The sequence below is a fragment of the Strix uralensis genome, chromosome 1 (assembly GCF_047716275.1).
Source record: "Strix uralensis isolate ZFMK-TIS-50842 chromosome 1, bStrUra1, whole genome shotgun sequence".
Taxonomy (NCBI): Eukaryota; Metazoa; Chordata; class Aves; order Strigiformes; family Strigidae; genus Strix; species Strix uralensis.
The window spans coordinates 172,766,410-172,788,998 of NC_133972.1; the positions used below are offsets into that span (position 1 = coordinate 172,766,410).

General features: G+C 44.5%; 1 protein-coding gene across 5 annotated transcripts in view; it reads left to right on the forward strand.

The window, feature by feature from the left end:
• Positions 1-18,843, forward strand: part of ADGRB1 (adhesion G protein-coupled receptor B1) — a 283,323-nt gene extending 264,480 nt beyond the window's left edge. For 4 of the 5 annotated variants that reach the window (XM_074888977.1, XM_074888979.1, XM_074888990.1 and 1 more), the window contains 4 exons: positions 456-1,135; positions 2,293-2,328; positions 3,806-3,910; positions 16,006-18,843. In XM_074888977.1, coding sequence (XP_074745078.1) covers positions 456-1,135; positions 2,293-2,328; positions 3,806-3,910; positions 16,006-16,203 — 1,019 coding nt within the window. In that variant the 3' untranslated portion in view covers positions 16,204-18,843. Of the gene's footprint in view, positions 1-455; positions 1,136-2,292; positions 2,329-3,805; positions 3,911-16,005 lie in introns of those variants that run through there. The other variant, XM_074889003.1, reaches the window with a different exon arrangement.
• The last annotated feature ends 3,746 nt before the right edge of the window (positions 18,844-22,589 follow it).

Genomic DNA, 22,589 nt, shown 5'->3' on the forward strand with positions numbered 1-22,589 from the left:
AGCTATTTTCTGAATCAAAATAATTTTTGACACGAAAGCAACTTTTTATTTTAGAGAATTCTACTCCTCCATAAGCTAGTAATATATATATTTCATATATATACACATAGTACATGTATTAAATATATATACATGTATTTGCTTTTCAAGATATTGTTATCAATGTGACAATATGTGTTGACCTAGTTGGGAGTTTTAGCCATGACTATGTTGGAAAATTTGCATCACAGAGAACTGTCTCCAAACAAGAAAGATTTTTTCCTCCCTAGTTTTAGCTTTGCTTTCAGCATCCTGGGTTTAAAAAAAAAAACCCACAGTATAAACACTGTTCTGCCACCATAGCCTCTTGCTGAGAGGTCCAAGGGAGCTGCTAGCACAGTGTCACTGTGGTAGGTGTGTTGAAGTGTTAACAAAAACCTAGGTGAGGTGCTAAGGATACTTATCTGTCTCCCTAGTGCTGAATAAAGACATCACTGCCTGCAGGACCTCAACCATCACAGGAACACTGAAGCGTCCATCACTGCCAGATGAAGAGAAATTGAAACTTAATCACCAGAAGGGGTCATCAAACTTTAACAGTCTTCCAGCCAATGTCTCCAAGATGCATCTTCAGGGCTCACCACACTACCTGGGGGCCATCAACCTGAATGAATTCAGCAATCACACTCTCACTCTGAAGAAAGACAAGAACCAGCCACCTAAGTCCATCTACATCTGTGATGGGGACATCTTCAAGAAGTTGGACTCAGAACTCTCCCGGGCACAAGAGCAAACGCTGGACACCAGCTACGTCATTCTGCCTACCAACACGTCTACCTTACGGGCCAAACCGCCCAAGGACGAGAGCAAATACAGCATCAATATTGACCAGATGCCCCAGACACGGCTCATCCACCTCAGTATGGCTACTGACCCAGGCTTTGTTGTCAAGAGTCCTCCACGGGAACCTGTAACCATGACATGCAGTGAGGTTCAAGGTTCCCCCATGATACAACAACAGCAGCAGCTGGCTCCACAAAATATTTCCAATGAATCACAGATTCCCAACAGCCTGTGTGACACAGGCGACTCAGGGAACTCGGGTGTGGTGTCCAAGAGTGAGACCGTCTCCACCCTCTCCATGAGCTCCTTGGAGGTGAGCATGTGAATTAATGTATTGTTCTGAGCCCAGAAAGATGCCCTGACCTCAATGCTGGCCACACCAGGTGTTTCAAGAGTATTAAATTATCATGAGAGATCACTGGCATGTGATACTGTTTTGTAATGTAACGTTCAAAAGCTTCCACAACTTCCACAGATATATTCCATTGCTGGATGAACTGTCTTTAGCCCTGCAGGCAATGCAAAGTCCTATAAAAATGTTAGCTTGTCAAAGACAGTTCATTTTAATGCAAAGCACATGGCTTGTGTTACCTTTTCTCCTTCTATCCTCTGCCTCTGTTTCCCATTTCAATGACTTCAGTCATGATACAGATGAGAAAACCCTAGTCATCGCAGGTGTAAAATGTCACTAAGGCATGCCCCACAATGGTCTGAGTATCAGAGGGATGTCAGAGGTTGTGCAGCCCTCTCCTTCTGACGGCATTAACGCATTATATATATTAGCAGTTCTCCTTAGACCTTAGATCTTATGCTGAGGTCTGTCCTAGGGCATCTGGTCCTTTTCTTGACTATTGTCAGAGAGCAGGTCTAGCCATTGCTGTCCAAACTTCAGTCTCAGCTGACTGGTGCTTAAAAGCTCTAGCAGATCAGCTGGCTGATCTACTCCTCCCTCTCTGCTTCCCATTCTGTGAATGACCTGCAAGCTCATAACTAGGACAAGAGCTTGAATTGGTCAAACTCCCATGCTCAGCCTATGCTCAGCCCGCCTCAAGGTTCAGTGTTTTTTGGTAGAGATGCCTCTAAATGGCTGGCATTTTCCACCATGAAGAGCCAGAGAAACACATTAAAAATGTAGGAAGAAGGAAAAGAAGGACTTTAGGAAAAAATCTTTCACAGAAAGAGTGGTCAGACAGTGGAATAGGCTGCCCAGGGAGGTGGTGGAGTCACCATCCCTGGATGGGTTTAAGGGTCATTTAGATGAGATGTTGGGGGATGTGGGGTAGGGGAGAACTTTGTAGAGTCAGGCTGATGGTTGGACTCGATGATCCCAAGGGTCTTTTCCAACCTGAATGATTCTGTGATTCTGTGACTCTCCCTATATTATCTACTGTGTGGTTGAGTTTGTGCCCACTCACCAACATCAACTCCTTACTAACCTTCACCCATCTCTTTTGTCTTTTGAATATCCAGAGGCGGAAATCCCGGTACGCAGAGCTAGATTTTGAGGTGAGTACATCCCTTTCTGAATGTGCTTTTCTAAGGATAGGATGAGAAAAAGAAATTTGGCTTTCCTTCTGGCACCATTGCAGGAGTGCTGCCTTTGCCAAAGAGCTTCTTCAAGGGTTTAAAAACAGTGGGTTGAAAGAGTTGTGCTGGGTACCTAGTAAGGCTTACCCTGTGCAGCTAAACAAATGGTGATTTATATTGGTACATGCTTAATTTTTGGAGCAGTAGCTTCTGTGTAAACATTTGTAAATCAAGATCCTACATTGGCTTACCCAAGGCCTCTAACTTCTCCTCTGTGAGCAGAATGCTTACGAAAAGCTGATGGAGCGGTAGGTGACTGCACCACGTTCCTGTTTGGGAAGCACATGTAGGTTGGTGGCCTGAAACGCCTTGAGTTTTGTGCACAAGATCTGTTGCTTAACAGAAAGGAAGCTAATATGTCCCCACTGACACAACCCATCGTCAACCCTGGCCTTTCACACCTATTAATGAACCTCACAGAATCAGCCTGGGTGGAAAAAGTCTATACTATACATAGGGAAATGTCTGTCATCACACCTGAGGCACAGAGTGGAACGCTTTGAAAGACCCAGTACTCCACAGAGGGTCTGTGGGGCTACTGAGAGCTAGTGCAGCTATCTTGAGTCCAATCATGGCATCCTTTACAGCAGAGCTATCCTTTCCCTGCAAAGCTACTAGCTTATTCCAAAACAGCCACTTTTAAGGGCCCACGAGGAGTTTCCTTAACACTAGAATCACTTCAGAGCTCCAGGTTATGAGCTTGGTTTGAAATTGAGGCACAATGGGTACATCTAGAGCTGATACTTCAAGTTGGTCCCAAAGTATTTGAGCCACCTACTCCAATTATATAGCATGTGGCAGAGCACAAGAAGCCATATTCAGCATGCTCTTGCATGCTAAGGGAAGTCCTTATAGAAATTGATCCCATCTCTCCTGGGCAGTAGAAGGTAGAAGTGAAATGTAGAAGGGCCAAAATACAAAAAAAAAAAAAAAAAAAAAAGAAGGGAAATTGTGGAATAATTTCTGATGGAAGTTCTTGTACCTAAATTCTACATGTCTGGGTAAGCTCATTTGCAAAGGAGACACACTGAAACCAGAGTGGGCATGGGGTCAGGTGTCAGTTAAATAAGGTCAGCAAAGCTCCCTAGGTCTAGCTAGTAGAACACTGCCAGTCAAACACAAATTCTTCAGCATAAACAGCTGGTAGTTGCAGGTTTAGGGTAACCATAAGGTCAAAAATTAGTCTTTTCCGCTTTCTCCCACCATCTCATCCTGAAAATAAAGGCAGTGCTACACTGGGTCCTCAGTGAACTTTGAAGGTAGTTTAGGCATGCTAGATTGCACATGCAGAGACAGAGTTAGGTTTTAATAATATATGTAACTTTGGGGGGAAGACATGTTCTTTCTGCACAGCTGAATAGGGTTTGCTGACCTGTGGCCCTTGTGTTTGCTTCAGAAAATCATGCACACAAGAAAACGTCACCAAGACATGTTCCAAGACCTGAACAGAAAACTCCAGCACGCAGAGAAGGAGAAAGAGTCTTCAACAACGGAGAGCAAGGTTAGTCAAACACTTCCAGAACCATCATCTCCTAGAGCCCTCTAGTGCCAGCAGGAGCACAGGAAGAAGCAGGGAAGTTTAGGAGCTCTCACTAAATACTTTATCTTGGTTTTCTGTCCATGCATTTTGCAACAAGCACATGCGCATCACAAAGGACACGGAGAGTCACAGAGGTACCACTAGCTTACCTACAGAGTGGTTAGCAGTCCAGAAGGAGATTGTCTGTCCTCGTATCTGTTCATGGCGAATAGTGTGTGTTGTCTTCTTTGTGTTTGTTCCCCATGTCTGTGTCTGTTCTTTCAGGTCATCTCTGAGTGCCCCATACATCCACTCATAGCTAGGAGCTGGAAACTAGAACAGCTGTGGGGATATCTAGGTGGAAAGGGGAGAGGGCAGAAGGTGGGGACAGCATCTACCCCACCTTCAGGGGCTGAATTGGCAGCCAAGGTGGCAGATGATGGGCATAGCTATTTAGGAAAGCCACAGCAATGGGATTTAAGCTGTGATGGTGGCAGCACTTCTTGGGGACTGCATGCTAATTCAATGTAGCATAAGGGTACAGCTGATCACCATATACATGGCTTTCCTTGACAGGAGCAAAATTCCAGGGCAAGAAGAGACTTCGAGGAAGACAGGTTGAGGGAAAGACCTGGCAGCTTATTTTCAGAGGGGCAGAGATTTGGTACTAGAAACAGATATCAGGAGCCTGTGTAGTAAGTGATGTGGATAACACGAATAAGGAAGGGCAGGCTGATGGCACCTCCTCCATGTCTCAGCCCACTGGTCATACTGGGCAAGAGCCAGAAAGTTTCAGGGAAGTATATCTGCTCCAGCAGAAGGGCAAAACAAGTGGCAGAGCCAGGTTGGCAGTAAGAAATGAAATTCGGGTTATGCCTGCACTCAGAAGAGGGACAAGGTGAGCCATTTATAACATTCTCTGTCATTTGCAAGAAAAGTCAGAAGCAGAATGCACAGTCACCTGCAGCATGGCCCAGGTAGCACTAGTGGGGCTTATTTTGATGGGACTCCCTTAGAGGTAAGACCAGAGCTCAGAGGGTGATACAACAAGAGGTTTAGTTTGGTTCTTTGTGGAAGCAGAGCACTACAGAGCCTTTGGTCTGCATTCAGATCTCACAGCATCGCTGCGCTGAGCTCTGGAGATGTGGTCCCAGCAAATCCTACTTTTATTGTGTGTGTCAAGGTGTCATTTTGGGCTGTCCAGTGTTTCAGAAAGAGAGGGATAGTGAATCTAGCAGGCAGGTTCAGATCAAAGAAGCCTGTGTTGACCCAGAATCCCAATGCATTTCATTGAATGTCATCTCTCTGCTTTTTTTCTATTATTTAGGTATGACATGGCTGTAAAATCAAAAATGCTTAAATACCATGTAAAAGCTAATCTGTGGTATGTTGCAGGAGAGTTTTATAGATTGAGATGTTTTGAGCATTTCAGAGGTGCATCTATGTAGAATTAAAGTTGCCAGTGTCAGCATCAAAGAGCTTTGAACTGCTGGAAAGAAGCTGTGAAGGTGGCCTTTGCATATTGACTGAATCTTTTTCAAGTTGTGATTTTCCCTTGGATGTGACCCAAGAGGGGGACCTTGCAAAGATCAGTATTGGCAAGTCAGTAGTGGGTATTGGTTTAAAAACATCCAAAGCAGTACAAAGAAAGATAAATAGCTTTCTTCTCCCCTTTTCTACCATTTGCTGCTGAGGACACCACTGGAAATCATGCCTCATCTTCAGCTTGCTCTGAGAAGGCAAACTGCAGATACCAGGAAATAAAGTAACAACAAAAGAAATTTTTCTTTTTTATGTATGTTTAGGTTATAAAACGATGGAGTATTTCTTCTGGTGGAAGTGATAAATCTAACGTTAGCGTAAGTCTGGCTTTCATTTTGCATTGAAGAGCATTGTAGACCTGTCCCAAACCCTTCCATGACGTATGAATCCAAACACATTCCTTCACCAGTCGGAATCTCCTTGCCTTGTGGGCATGAACAAGGACATGAGGATCCTGGAATACCCTTGAACCCTTTCACACCTAGCATCATAGAGCAGAAGGGATGTTTACTGGGTGTAGTCCATCTGCCTGCACTGCTGTATCTTTGATTTCCCTCAACCACAAAATCAAACTACCAAGTCTCTCTCCAGCCCTGACAGTTTCCCAGCCTCTCCTGACAGCATGTCCCGTTGTCCTTAGCCCCTTCCAAGTTATGATGCTTTTTCTAATCTTCTTGCACTTCCTCTCTCTTCCTTAAGAGGAGACTTGAACTAAATGTCTGCATAGGACAGACCTGCTTCGGGAATTCCTAGGATTGGTTTGGGCTTTGGTTTTGATGTAAATGCTAATACTTGCTGTACTTAGTGCACCAGCCAAAATGGATTACCCTGTCACACTAATCACATAGTTCCTCTCAGAACTACTACATGGTCAGATTTGAAGGAAGCACCAACAGAAGAATGGGAGGAAGAAGCAGATCATCTGTCTTTTTAGGAACAAGAGTTGAAGATTCAACTGTCACATGTGTTTACTATTGAGAATTTCTTGAGCTTCAGTGGTAAAACATGACTTTTAAGGGGTCTTCAGCAAAGACCTCAAGGTTTGTACCAGCACATGTATTCCTCCTCTCTAAGTATCCTGACACATTTAAACTTTGGATAAGAATTACTGCAGTGTACACTTGAAAGATAAAGAAGACTGCCCTTTGCCCGCTGTCCTGGAGTAGTTACTGGCAGAGCTGGAAACATAATCAGGGACTTCTGCGTGTTTGAACTGTTCAGCTTTCTTCCTTTAGAAGGTCCATTTCTGAAAGTCATTGCTGATGTGGGAATGACCCAATCCCTTTCAAAGGCAGCCTTGACAAATGCCTCTGGGCTTGTTTCTTATCCCACAGATGTGGAGACAGGTTTGGGGATGAATTCTGCTTTCCCCTCACCCAGTGGCCAAGGAGTCTTTCCCTGTGACCTCTTTCCTCCCTTGCACTGGAGGACACAGGGTGGAAGCATCCATGTGATGCAAGGCAGCGTGTGACACTGCTGCTAGCTATTGCACATCAATCTTCAAGTCAGAATGGCTACAGCAGAGATCTGGAGCCTAATCCACATCCTGCTGAGATTAGGGTGTCCCCACTGCCATCAGCTGACCTGTCATCAGTTTACAAATGAGCAATGTTGCCAGGATGGTATGTCAGAGGTAGGCAATTAGGAGAATCAGAATGCTGCCTGAAATGCCAACCAAGTCTGAATCTTGACCATATTCAGTGCATTCCCAGGAACCACTGTGGAACTGGTGTTTGCTGCAGTTATTTTGCTACAAACCAAAGCACACTGCTAATGCTAAACTAACTTGAGCCTCAGAGTAAAATAATACAGAATTGTCTTTCCTTGGGCAACAAACCTGGGTTTCTGTATGGGTTTTTTTCAGTTTATTACATGAAATCTATTCCTTCTATGTGACATGGACTTTCTTATATATATATACCTCAACTGTAAAATGCTCCCATTGGAAGCACACTCAGATATTCCTGATTAAAATCACATTGTCCAGCAGGATCCATGTTCAAAGCAAACAGGACTACACATCCACCTGCATTCAAGCCTAGGCCACCTCACCGCTGCAGCAGAGTAAAGGGGTCTCACTCATCTGTGGCTTTATGAACTAATCAGGGGTGTAGACACTATTATCCAAAGCTAATTTTTCAGTGCTAAGGAATTAAGATATTATCAGACCGACATACAGAAAGATCTGATGACTGCAAGTTGAAAAGTCAGATTTTTAATGCACTGATAGATCTCTGTGTGACCTTACTGTGGGCTTTGGCAAATTTTCTCTCTTGCAGTCTTCAAGTTCGGATGAGTCCAGGAAGATGGGGATGATTTTTGAAAAATCAGCCCTTACTCAAAAGGAAGTTACAGGGTTGTAGGCAAGATTTCTTTGCTCTTGTTATGCTGGAATTTGGGACAGATCATCTCTATCCACCTGAAGGGACTTTGAATCTAAAGAGAGTATCTCAGGAATAGCTGGGTTTACTTTGCTTATTCTCCTCCCAAATGACTTGCAGCCAGCCTGTGTGTGGAGGTTGCACACTGTTGCCTTTCCATTTTATCCCAGACCAAACTGGAAGCTGGTGTAGACCCTGAGCAGAAAACTGAATGAGCTGTATTTGTTGAATATTTATCTCCTAGACCGCTTATTTGCAGCCAGGGAACATGAAAGGAAAAGGCTTGGAGACAACCACAGCAGGATTTGCATCAGAAAACCCAGCCATCCACACCATGCATCTCAAGTGATGAAAATTAAAAACTCTCTTGTGCCTGGGAACCACCAAGCCTTCATTTTTAAGGTTACAATAAGTAGTGAGTGGCTTCCACCAGGATTGTAGATATCCCTTCATAGCAGCTTTAAGGCACATTTTGCTGCCTAGATGGATGCATATTGAAACATGAGATTGGAACTGACTCAGACAGCTGAGTTCTTCCTTCCTAATCACTCCCATCACTTTGAGTTGTTTTTTGGAAACCTTGCAGCAATTTTCTTTCTCCATTTAAAAGCCTGCCCTTTGCCCAGCAGACTGTAGGCTCCAACATGCAATTTTTTTCCCTGCTTCCTCCTAAATACATGCACTTCTCAAGGTCTGAATTCTTGCAGCTGAGAGGTCTTCACATTAAAGCAGGGTAGTGGCTATTTCCAAGCTACTTTGTACCACACTGGAAAGATTTTTCAGTGTGGATCTGTATTGTCAGTGTAAAGCATCTCCAACACTGCTCCTCCCTGTGAGTTAATTGCCGAAGAAATTCCAGTGCTTGGGCTGGATATCAGGAGGGGTTCACATGCTCTGCAACAGCATGGTATGAAAGTGGAGGCTTTGCAGCCTTTAAAGGAAGCGAAGGCTTTGTTTCTTCTATGCTTAGCTTCAGCTTTGAAAGCCATGGAAGTGACACTCCTGCCTTCCCCCTCGGTGGGAGTCCTTTGATTCAGCTCCATTAGAGAAGTTTGAATCATACATATTCCTCTCTTTTTGCCAGCATCTGGCTTTGCATTCATTTTAAACAGCAGCTCTTTACTTGTGCCAAGGTCAGCAAAAGCCGTGCTGAACAGAGCTCTACAAATTTCTCTGATTTGCTCATTCTTGCTTATTAGCTACTTGCTAAACTCAGCCCTCTGCAGCTCGAATGGCTTTTTACTTTGGCTGGAGCCCTGTTCTGAAGCTCACATACAGTGAGTGGTCTCAGTCTGTAACTCAGGTCTCAAATCCAGTCCCGTCTCTTTACCCATCCTGAGAAAGCACTTACTCCAAAACCCAGTAGAAAAAGATACAAAGTTTTTTCTGCCTTTCTATGACTTTTTCTTATTCCCTTCTAGTCAGTGTTTCTGTCTTGATTGCTCTCTTTTCTCAGGGTGAGATTTTTCTTAATGTTCCTCTTCAGACACCTGGAGGATATACCCATTCCACCAGCATTTGCTTTGGCATCTAACAGAGTAGTGAGAAAACGGAATATTAATCAATATTGCAGCTCATTCCTAGTCAGGGCTGTGTCTCCCTGGCATGCTCTGCTGCATGACAGAATTAATTCCCTTGCTTGCTGACTACCTGTCCTTTCGCTAGCTGACTGGGGAGACAGCAGCCCTGCTCCCAGGTGGGAAAACTGGACCATGGGAACCTCTTTGCATGGGCTGAGGCTGGAGGAGCTTAGATGGTGGTGGTTGTGTTAAAATCGCGCTCATTCCTCACTGAGGAATTAGAAAATTAGGAGGCTGTGCTCCTCCTGCTGTCAGCTGTGTGTCTCTCTGCAAGGGATGCTCCACTTACGGGTAGGGTGACTCCTCTGTACCACATGTTTAATCCTCTCTGCATTTCTTAAAGGCTTTAGTAACTGGCAAACTTTAAAAGACCAATTAGGGTAACTTTTACAGGGAGGAATGCTACATAAAGTACAATAATTATTGCAATAAATTCAGTTATGCAAATGACGTCAAACCTTAATTCATTCAGCCATAAAACATCTGTCAGCTACCGGATGTCCAAATATACCATCAATCAGAAGTTCACCTCCTCCTGTAAATCATCTCATACGCTGTGTCCCAAGTATCAGGCATCAGTTACTCTGGATTGCTCAGAGGAACATCTTACCCCGGTATCCTCTCTAAACAGTCAGTTCCTACCATGTCGTTTGAAGATATCCAGCTATCAGCTGCTCCAAAACCATGCAGTGGCCACTGGCAGATTGAACCTCCTGGTTCTTTAGCCTGGTTAAAAAAGGACTCTATAAGAATCGTGCTTTGGGTGCTGTTGGTCCCCTCCTGAAGTCTCTAGGTGCTCTTGTGAGGCACGGGGCAGCCTTGAATGATTTCAGCATTTTGGGGAACACCCAGTCTTCCATGTTACCAAGTGGAGTGGTCTCTTTAGGAGAACATAAGCATTGTTCAAAAACAAAGGATGGTATGTTAACCGTTTGGATTAATGGTAAGAATAGCCTGGAGAATAGCCTGTTCTTCATGCTGATGGCTTTCTCTGAAACCTTCAGGCAAGGGACTGTTTATAAGTCAAAGCAAAGACCCCCTGAGGGTCTGTGAAAGGCCTTCTTGATTCAGTGCTTGTTCACCTTCAGCTAGGCATGGCCTCACTAGACTTTGGCTCACAGCAACCCCTACAGGTTAGACCACCTCAACTTCAGAAATTACAGAAGCAGAAGACATATTTTTATAACTCAGCAAATGCTAGGTATTTTAAGTTCCCTAACTGATTTCCATCAGTGCAAGTTAAAACCACAGTTTATTTATTCTTTTTTTTTTTTTTTTAATGAAATTCTAGACAAAGTCAGCCACTTCCTTTTATTTTGCTTTTCTCCTAAATGAAAAAAAAAATAAATATGGTCTTTGTGGTTCAGTAGCATAAAATGAAGAACCTGAAGCTACTTGTTTCAAAGAAGGAAAGGAGAATTTATCATTCTGTAAAAAAAGACATCTTTTCCATTTTCTAATCACTTTTCGTCGACATTGATCCAAAGATGGATTAGACAGCGTGAGCCACATTTATCTTTCAGATTCCCTGCTATATGCTCTGAATAACTTCATTCTGGTCCTAGAGTCATCAATGTCATGGGGAGAGACCATTTGGGTCATGAAATATCCTTCAAGTTGACACTAGAGGCAATGAAAACAGCATGGGAGTAGCTGGTTCTAGGGGAGTTATCCCAGAGTGCTCTGTAGACAGCACTGAATTCCTCTTCAGGTTATTCAGGGTAACTATAAAAACTGGGTATTAAAAAATAAAAAACCCACAGAAAAACAACCAACCAACCGATAACAAACAAAAAGAAAAAAACCCAAAAAAACCCAAACAACCACAAAGCAAATACAAGGAGATGCAGCTTAGCAGCTTGCACATTTCATTGTTTTTGACTGAAGTGTGAAATGAAAGCTGTGTCTTAGAGCAGCCAGTCAGTCTCCTGAGCCGTATTTGTACAATACACTGACATCTCTCCTAAGCAAAAGAGTTGCACTAGGGTCCAGGTACTCTGGATGCAGCCAGTCTGGACCTTTGAAGGCAGCACAGAGCCAATGTGCAGAAAAGCCCCTGGTAGGGAGATGCCTTGCTCCACCACCATCACCTTTCCATAGCCACCATGAGCCCAGCACAGGTGACTTGTTGCAGCCTGCCAGGACTAGCCCTAGAAGGAGAGGGCTGTGTGGATTATCTCAATGCACTTTGCCTCTGTCTTTGATAGGGATATGGGGGGGTTTTGCTGGCGCTGCGTCTTAAATGCCTTTTGTCCCAAATCCTCGTCCTCTGCCTTAAAGATGTGCAGCCAAAATAGAAGCCACGGACGGATGCAGGAGACTCCAAATGCCACCAGGGTGATGAAGATCTCCAGTTCGCTCTGCACAGGTTTTACCCCAGCCCTGGGTCTGGGCATTCCTTCCCTTCCCACCCCTCTGACAGAGCAGTCTGCTCCGCCATCCTGGCACCAGTCAGGAACTGATAAACATTTTCTCCCTTCCCCAATGGCCAGAAGCTCACAGGCTGTGTCAGGCCAGAGTAATGGCTCTGTCTCTGTGAGTTACTGGCAGAGCAGCCTCTGCTGCTTTCAGCTCCTGTCTCGGGCCATTCCTGGCTGTCTCCAAGGCGCCAGGCCCTGGGCCAGCACCGGCGCCTTTTACAGCCGGATTACACAACCCTCTCTCCAGGTTTTTTCTTCTTTTTGGTGCATAGCTACATTTTCCCTCCTGTCTGCAAGGATTGCTAAGACCCCACAGTGGGGCTGGAGGAAAATGCTAGAGTTGAAGCATGAGCCCAGTGGCTGCTTCTATATGCTGCTCAAGTGGCCAAGACCTGAAAAAAACCTTTTCCATATGGAGGGAAAGGAAAGGGCAGCTGTTCCCAGGAGCCTACTACCAATTCGCAGGGTGCCTTTTGCCAGGAGGAGATTTTCTTTTGTCTCCCAGCATCCTTGACAGAGCTGAGCCTGGCTGACTGCATTTAACCTGCTCAGAGATCCAACTGGGCACGGAGTCCTTCTGCACCCATGCTCAGATCACGACCATACACGCTACTCTGTGAGGTGCTGGTGCATCGTGGTGGACAGCCAGTGCATCCCCCCCCAAGACAGCACGTCCACTCACAGCATCACTAGAGAAGTCTAATTCTTTTTTGAGAAATGGGAAACTAAAAGCAAGCCTCCCCTCTCCATTTGCTCATCTCCCGAGGCTCCTTTTCATCTTCTAACTGTAAGTAGAGATCTTTGGAGTCAGTGAGCTCACGACAGTCATAGCTAGATAACACATCACACTAAGCTAAATAGAAACAACCCTATGGGGTCAGACCCAAGGTCAGTCTGGCCCTGCCTCCATGACAAAGTAAAAAGCAGTTTAATAAAAGAGCAGGGCAACCATGTGGTAGTGCATCTTCAAAAACATCCCCAAGACACTAGTAATTTTTGCTCAGAGACCCCCTGACACAGAATGCGGTCACTTTACTTTATAGGACTGAATGGATGTTGCTTTTGTGAATGTTTCCACATACTTTTTATAACTTTGGAAGTTTTCAGCATCAACAGAGAGCTGTGGAAAGGTGGTCTGCAGTTCGGCTGGGCATCGTGTGCAGGACCAGCTCCTGGGGTTCACTCTGGGCCAGGCACTGCTTGGTGCCTCGTCATGCTCTGTAGTTCTTGTGTTGGAAAAAATGATCCCTACCATCAGTAGTCTGTTCCTACTGTCAACAAGCCACTACGAGTTTCATAGACCTCTTTCACATCCTTCCATAATCTCCTTACAAGGCTGAAAGGTTGTAGTCTGTATAATCTTTCCTCCTACAGAACATGATCCATAAACTTGTTCATGTCTGTAAACTGGCCACCTTTATCACTTTCCCTATATCCTTCTATCTGGAAGCCCACGAAGTGCACATAATATTCAAGATGCAGGTGCAGAGTGGAGTTATGCACTGGCATAATAATGTTTTCTGTTTCATTCTCTCTTTCTTTCTTAATTTATCCATTCTTAATAATTCACAACATTTAATGTCTGGTTTTTATTGCCACTGAATAATTATTGTAACCCATAGGTTTAGTTCCCCAGTGACAGGTCTGATCAGAGGCCGTCACTGTAGATGTGAGCTCATAATTGTTTGGGGTGTTTTTTTCCCCAATTTCTGTTCCCTATGTGGATTTGCAGCTGCTCTTGCTCCATAGCTCAAAAACAGCCCATGACAAGAACGGCTTTGAGGTTTGCTGATCACGTTCGGTGTACATGATCAGATCTGGGTGCATCCTCACAGCATGAAGGAGAGGCTGAAGGTCAGGAGCGTGGCAGACAGAGGGACTGTTAAAACAGAGATTGGTTGAGAATAGAAGAACCTGATGCTGAAGGTGGCCGTAAGTAATGCCATCAAAGAAGGGCTTTCATTTGAGGGAAAAGATGGAATTATTTATAAACTTCATACATATGATCATTTTGTTAAATAATACAGCTGTGGGCATTGGTAACTTTAAAAACTTGTGGCATGACAGCAATTGTGGGAGAAAACAAAATGTTTTTCATTGAAAAGAGCTTTCTGACCAAGCTTTTTTTTCTTCACCTTTTGGAAAACATGATTTCATTCCATTTTTTGCTCTATATGTGCTTTTGTCTTTATGTATACCTTCTTGCTGCATCTGTTCATGACAGACTAAAGGGCTGCAAAACAACTGTAAGTAGAAGTTTCACTTCAGAAAGTCTCAAACTTGTCTCATTAAGACACACACAGAGATAAAAAGGTTTCAGATTTTAGTTGCAGTGGTTCTTAAGTTCTAAAATAGATAATAGAATAAGTCAACAGTTTTATCACATTTTCTGACATACTAGTATTAATCACCATTGTGTTACATCATGGAATAAAGTAAGAATAACACTAACAGCATAAGTAAAGCTCTGTATCATAGATTTTAATGAAAATTGCAGCTGCAGGTTTCAAGAACCAAAGTGGTTTACATTGTTCTGAAAAATACTTTTCCAAAACTTAATTTAAAAAAAAAAATTCTTTTTCAAAGGACTTATAAAAAGTTATTTTTTCTCCCTTTGAATGAAAATAAAGGTAATTTCAGAATGTTTTTACCTCACATTGAGAAGACCAGGTTTACCTGGTTCATACATCTGCCACTCTCAGCCACCAAATGACCTCACCCAGAGCCTTTTCCCTGTCATCAGCTGTGGGGATGCAGGAGCAACTTCAAGAATATCTTCTTTTTATATTAATGGTGAAAGCTTGGAAAAGCAAAATTCATGGTCTGGTTGATGTGATGAAAACTGTCCCTGCAGGGATAATGCTGCAACACCTTTTCCATTGGTGTTGCAGTATGGAGGTGGGGTAAAAAACAGACTTACAAAACCGTCTCACAGAAGGGCAAAATCAGAAGCTAAGGCAGGTGGATTAGTATGTAGCAGATGGGTATTTAGGTTTGCTATGGGGCTGCATCAATCTCTGCAGCATCCTGGAGTACAGTCATGACACCACAGTCCACATGTGGCTTCAACTCCCCTCTATCAATACATTTTGGTGACAGCATCGAGCTGTGACACGTCCTGGGCCACATGTCACCTTCATGTCTCTCTCATCACCTCCTTCCCCCACGACTTCTCTCCTTGTTGTCATCCTCCATGCAGCTGACCTTCCTGCCACCCTTTCCGCTGGCCACAACTTTCCTTTTGGCAGATGGCTCAAAAGGGCTCTGTGCTCCAGTCACATGCAGGGAAGCCTTTTCTTGCCCAGTGCTGGAGTGTTTTTTGGGGATAATTAACTGTGAAAAGCATCCCTCTTGGCTAGGGGGAGAAGCTTAGTGGAACAACTAATTTAAAATTTTTGCATGGTCTCCACTTCATATACACACTGAAGAATACATCCATTTTACAGAACCTCAGCTCTCCACAGTGTTGTCTTGGTGCGTATCGACAGAAACATTGAAAGATGTTCTCTGGATTGATATCCATGGTGGGATGCGGGTGGGAGCGTGGACTAACAGTAGCTGATAAAGTCTCGAAGGCTTGGTGTGGAGTTGATGGAAACGCTTTCAGTTTCAGAGCTGATCATCCAGCCCATCAAACAGCATGGGTTCACTGGCAAAATCGTTAGCATGTTTTGCTGTAGTTAAATAGCCGATAAATAGCTGTACTATGTAAAGAATGTATTCACAGAATCAGATATTCATATTTGTATGTATATGAAATGCAGTCAATGTACATTCAGAAAGATCTCATTGTAATCTGGGTTTCTATGTGGGGATTTTCTGTAGAAGTAGAAAAAGATCTTAAATTCTCAAAGCCCTGTTCAGTTTTTCAGTGGAAATGCAAGTGGCAAAAACCGCAGCTGAAAGTTGAAATATCTAGGCATTAAGTGATAGAGGTAGCAGTGGGAAAAAAAAGGTTTCCTGAAAATAGACAGTTTACACACCAAGTGCACTTTTCATTGAAAACCCACTTTTTTGGGGGGATCAGGAGTTTCACAGACAAATTTGCCTGTGATAGAAAAGAAGGAGGTGAAAAAATTATATTTGTTACATGGGTACTAACCTCTCTTTCTTTCTTTCTCTCTCTCCTTTCTTACACTTTTCTCCTCTTGCAGCAAGAAAAGCAGCAGACACCAAACAAGAGACCCTGGGAAGGAATCAGGAAAGTCCAGTCCCCACCATCATGGGTTAAAAAGGACATCGAACCTGTGGCTCAGTCTCCCCTAGAACTAAAAACTGTAGAGTGGGAGAAAACAGGAGCCACCATCCCCCTGGTGGGACAAGACATTATTGACCTTCAGACAGAGGTCTGAGCAGAAAGGGAAGAAAGGGACTTTTTTTTTTCTGAAAAACAAACAAAACAAACAAAACAAAACCATGTTTTAAAGAAATGATTAAATTAAATCGGAACCGAGCGAGAGAAGTGTTTGGTTTCTTTTGAAACCTTTGGTAAGACGGAGTAACTTTTGTATTGTTCTCAGCAGAGAGGGGGAATATTACTTTATAGAGTATAGTAGCTGTAGGTTCAGGACAACACGAGCTTTCCCAGGTAGGACTGGAGAAGAAGTGAGCCTGGAAGAGAGCGAGGAGGAGGCAGAGGGTGGGGAGGGGCTGCAGGGGACGAGCCCTGCCCAGATGCTTTCGGGCTGTTGCCACATGCTGGGAGCCTTCCTGCTCTGCCACGGGGAGGTGTGGAAGGACGCCCAGCAGCCACCGCGAAGGGCCAAGAAGATCGGGGTTGTTTGCGGACCACAGGAGGGGACACCTGCGGGAGCCTCGCTGGGATGCGGTCCGGCCGTAGATCCCCGGGGGAGACTCAGCCATGAGGGTCTGTGGCATCCCTTGCCAATCCTTGCCCCCCACCTCTCCCTCAGCAGCTCATCCAAGAACGAAGGAGACGGGATGCGCCAAGCAGTGGCCAAGAAGACAATTCCCACTCCTATGTGCCACACCATGACCTGGCATCGTGGCACCCCCGCAGCGGGTCCCCACAGAGCCCAAAGGGGGAAGTGGTGGCGTCACCCATGGCTTAGGTGGAGAGGTAAGGTGGGGCTTCCTTCTCTCATCCCTCCGCAGTGGGGCTTCTGCGTGCCCTAAACAGTGGGACAGGCGCAGGAGGAAAGGACCACCTCCAAAACCTGCTCGCCCCATCTCCAGGGAGAGGGTCGAAGGTGTTAGAAAAACAGACCAACAAGAAGAATGTGGGTCGTTTCATTGACTGTTAAATAGATAAACTCAGCACGGGCCTTGCAAAGGTCCTCTTGGCCTCATCCTTTTTTTTTTTCTGTTATTTTTCCTTGCTTTCGGACTCAGATTTATTCCAAGCTGCCCCTCCCTGGAAGGCAGAGAGAGAACGAGGGAAAGACAGATCTGCCGATGTACCTGGAGATATTTGGTATATAGAGATGTTGCCTTAGGACATTGAGACAAACTGACAACATGAATAACGTCCACTTGGAAACAAACAAACAAACAAACAAAATAATCTATTTTTTTCCTTCTTCTTTTCTTTTCTTCAATAAAAAGAGAACTTGAAACCCGAGACCTTTCTTTTCTTTGGCTCTTGTCATTTCGAATGCCTTTCTGTGCCGTAGGACTGCGCAGGCATGGGGTGAGGATGCCACCTGCTGAAGGTGGAAGGCAAGTTGCTTCACGGAAAGTTTGGGATGGTGGGAACACACAGCCCCTTCGCCGCTGGCTTGCAATGTTTTGCTTTGTTTTATTCCATTTGGGCTTTGGTTATTTTCCCCTCACTGGCTCTTCTCCTCCCTCCCCACTGCCCAGAGCCAGCAAGCAGGTTTGTGATCCTACAAGAAAGAAGAGGTGGAGCTGATCGGGAGAGCAGGACATTCCTCATCATAAAATACTGTCTTTTTGTTTCACCATGAAAAAAATAATAATGATTTTAATTTTTTTCATTAAACATCTCCCAAGGATATTTACAAAAAATAAGGTATCTACATTTCACCCCAAAAAAGCGTTGTGCAATAATTTTATCATTAAAAAATATACCACTGACATTACACACAGACTTTTTTTTTTTTTTAATCATTCCCAACACTGTCTGTCTGATGTTTGGAACAACTCTCCCAGCTTTGGAGATGTGCGGTGATAAACCTCAGGTTGTGAGTGGCCAGATTGTGGCAGACAGCAGTAAAGCTTGATCAGGGTCTGAGTTATTACTGTGTGTTTCGATCTCTTTTTTTTTAAACAACAACAACACATTTTTAGGAAAAAGCTAGGAATGGATACAAGATGCAAAACAATCACTGACCCCAGTTGTGCTTCCCCCACTGAGAGATGTTGCTTGACTTGCAAACATCTCTGCTTCAACTTTCCTTTGAGCCACCTGGGTAATCTTTAAGGACAGTGGCATTTACCTTGCCATTAACTGTATAATATGAAGGATGGAAACAAAAACTTAAAAAAGAAAATCCAAATAGTTTAAAAATAGGGAAACTCATTACTTATAAAAACTGTGATATTATTGTTCAATTTTAGATTATTCTATGAAACAGGAAAGCACAAAGGCCTCCCTCAGATGCCGGGTTGTATGATATTGTAATTATTATAATTACACATTATGAATTTTAGCATACAGATATCTTTCTACTGTGTTTTAATTCTTTTCTCTTTTTTTTTTTTCCCTTTCTCCTGCCCGACCGAGCCTGCCCTCTTCTCTCCAACCTTCCTCATTCACCCATTCACTCCAGCCGACTTGCAGGACATTAACGGTGTTATGTAATTACAGAGATAAATGTTTGTTTAATAACTGTTGATATTCGACTTTCTCTGCTCAGCTCCTCCGGTTAATTCTGTTTTCCCATGCCCTGCCCTGCCCCATGCCATGCCTTCCCCTCCCTCCTCTCTGTGTTCGTCAGTTTTTTTTCTGTACAGTTTTCAGAGCACAAATGAATGTGTCTTATTTCTTAATAAAAGAGGTGTAAACTCTAGCGATGTCTGCTTTTTAAAAGCGCCCCTGCCCGCGCCCCACGTGTGGTTTGCATCGCGCCCGGGTGCTGGGAAACACCTCTCCTGGATCTGCAAGCTGCCACCTTGGCTCTCTACTCTGGAAGAGCCATAGCCCGTGGCCAAACTTGTCCCACGAGTGCATCTTTTGCTTTTAGCTTTGTAGCTTCTTGACACCCCAAAAAATACCTTCCCTTAGGAATTCCCTTTTCTGTGCAGCGCAGCCCGTTTTTCCACAAGTATCTCTAACCCAAACCTTGATGCCCCTTTCCCAATATCATGTGCTGTGAGAGGCCAATATTTAACAGAGATCTGGCAACATTACTGGCAGAGTGCAGTGATGCTGGGTTATAGTTTCCAATGGAGGCAGGGCAACGCTGATCCTACCCTGCCTGCATGCCTGCAAAGCCAATCTCAACCTTTCCTGGATTTCCCTGCCACCTCCTGCATTACTGGGGAGACTGTTGAGCAGGAGCATGGCTCAGTGCATGAGGCGGTTAAGGATATCACTCATGAAAGATGACAAGAAATGAGCTAGGGATTAGTCACTTCCTTGGCGCTTACCCTTGAATGGCTGAAATCCTCCAGCAAGAAAATGTATCCTTATCTCCCCAACTCTGCCCCATCACCTGATTGACAGTTCTTAGGTTTATGGGCAGGACTGCAGGAGGCTTGGGGGTCTGGCAAATCGGATCCAGGGCTGCTGCTCTCCAGAGACTTGATCCAAAGCCATCATGACCCAGTAGGTCCTCAGATGTAATGACTTCTCTTGGCCTGACTGAAATGAATTGGATATCCTGAAACATCTGAAACTATTACAGAGGCATGGGGCTGCCTGGAATCTCTTAGCCCAGTCGTGCTGTCCCTGAGCCATGATCCAACTTCTTCAATTAGCAGCACCTGATGGTGAGTCGCAGGGCCTCTCCATCCTTCCTACATGGATGTTTCTCTCTCACCCTACATGTCCCATACCATGATCCTATAACGTTATCAGAAAGAAGGGAAATGCTAACCGCCAAGCACCACATGAGGTGATGGGCTGGGAGGGCAGGAGAGACCAAACCCTAGATCACAGCCCTAGAGATGGGTCAGGAGGTCCTGCTGCTTCTCACCAAGGGGAGATGGAAGGAGGGAGCACATGCCTACACTGCTCTTATGAGGCTGTAAATAACAGCACTGTCAGAGGCGGTGGATGCAGGTCAGTGTATGTACAGGTGATTTCGGTTTGCGCTGTGGTGATAATGTGATGTGGCTGCAAGGGAGAAGAAGCCTCCTGAGGTCCCCCTGAACTGTCCTACGACCCCATGATCCTGCCTTGTAGTCACCCCAAGCTGTAGGCATGAGGCGAAGAGAGAACACCTGTACATACACCATGATCTCGCAGGGAGGAAGCACAAGCCACGCTGTGGTAGCGAATAAATGGTATGTTGCACATGTAAGGAATCACACTTCCTGGTTGCTATGCTGGGAAAACATGTCTGGGCTGGAAAATTGAGAAGAGTCTGAAAATTGAAGAAAATGAAAAGCATTTCCCCTTGGCTGCTGTGATGGATGCACCCAATCCCGTAACCAAACCAGCAGTAGTTTGCTTCAGGCTCCAAAGGAGGTAAAGGTCTGAGCCATAGCCAGGCCAAGAACTCCCCTAGGAAATCCACAAAGGAACAGAGTGACACAGTGAGCATCGATGCATATGAGCTTGGAACACTGATCATGCAAGTAATAGATGAATAGTGAGTGGCTTTTCCAAGACTCATTTATCAAGGAACAAAGAAAGTTGAGGGTACAAGGACTCTTGTGCATGCCTTTCCCACTGTATTCAGTTTGACTATGAGCCAATCACTTAATCCTATGACAGCCTAAGTGAGCCTTCTTTGAGCTCTTCCTTAACAGCAACATGGCTGCATGGTGGTGATCTCCCCTTGAGCTGGGCCACCTCACAAGGTTGCTCCTCAAGGCAGAGAGACCTTTTATCAACAGTGGATCTTTGGATGAGTTGTTTCTGAATTGCACTGGACTGTATGCCAGGTAACTCTCCCCTTGAGCAGGGACACCACTCAAGGTTTGAGATTTAGAGACCAAAGACTTAGAGATCCTTCTTTGCCCAAGGTGGAGAGATCCCTTACTCGCGACAGATCCTCGGTAAGTGACCAATAGCATGCTGAATTAATACTAATGCAAAATTACTAATACATGTAGTTACTCAATAGTAATTATTATAAAGTCTGTATAGATAATTCCATTAGACATAAAATGTTGTCCAAGTCTAAGTCCAAGATTAGACCTTGTCACACCTAGGCTCCGTAAGTGGTTTAGAAAGCAAGGGGGTCCATTCTGAACCTCATGATTCAACAGAAGGGTTTCCCTTACCCTGTTCCATCTCTGGTCTGTGTAAATCTTTCTAGCTTGATTCTAACTCGATTTTTCTTTGTATGTTTCTTCCACATAGAATCGAGTTCCATAAAATTCCATAGAGTGAACCTTGCCATCGAACTTCCTTAAGTCACACTTTTACAACATCATATTAAACCCGCATTTGCTAATATCTTTGATAGTGGTCTTTTCAGCAATCTAAGTCACCCATTTGTGACAGCTGCCCATATAGGAAAAGGCCTATATGGAGCAAGACACTGTTCCTGGAAGATTCAGGACCAGGGCAGGAGGTTGCTTTCTGTGGTCTATCTGTTTTGTGGCTGAAGAGAGCGCTTGGGCTCACTACGCTATTATCTGAGGTGTCCAAGATGAGGTAGGATGAATGTGGGCCTGAGGTGATTATCTGTTCCGGAGCTCCTGTTGTGGCAAGATCTAAACAGAGACAAAAAGAAAGAAGATGACTGTTGGGTATTTTTCTTCTTATTTTTCCCAACCCAGTCCTCCTAGGAAGAGGTCAGTGCCTCCCCAGGGATGTGTCTGCTTTGCAGCTTTCAGGCAAATAGAAAACACCTCCAAAGCATCTTTCAACAGTCTTCTGAGTAAGGAGTCCTCAGGGGATCCATGTGGAGGACCTTTCCAGGTGCTTGCTTGTTCACACCTATTTTCATTCATGATTTTCCAAAACACCTTTTATGTATCTGGGGCTGAAAGCTTCCTTATGCTGGCAAGCCCCTTGGGTAGGCCAATTTCCTACCAAGCCTTCAGGATGACAGCATGGAAGACAAGCTCAGTTCCTAAGCTGGGTCCATGTTGGATGGTCAAAATCATTCCTTCCTGGCCTTAAAAACCTGAGAATCCTTTTAGGACATGATGCTGAATAGTGCCAACAAAGAAACTCACTGCTGATTGTATGCACATTATGTTTGAGTAATGAACATCTCTCACTACACTGGCTCATTAACAAGTTGAGTAGATGTTATGGCAGTAACACCAAAAAAGAGGCCCGGGGGAATGAGGTAGTCAGGTTTCAGTCACTCTTCACTTTCTTCACTGGTCATCTCAAGAGAAGTCAGCCACACAACCTGAACTGCCTTCCTTCACCCTAACAATTCCTTGTGGAGCCCCAACCACAGCGAGGTGGGTGGTGTTCATCTCCTGTGTCCCAGAGACACTGTGGCTTTGGCATGTTAGTGAGGATCAATGTGGCTTCTGAAGAGAGCATGAAGCCACTACAACAGTGGCATCTTGAGAGAGGAAGTCCCAAGATCACAGCCCTGGATCAGTTCTCCACCAGCTCGCTGCTTCACAGCTGTTTGCTTCTTTGAAAAGCAACATCTCTTGGCTCCTGTGGGGTTTGTAA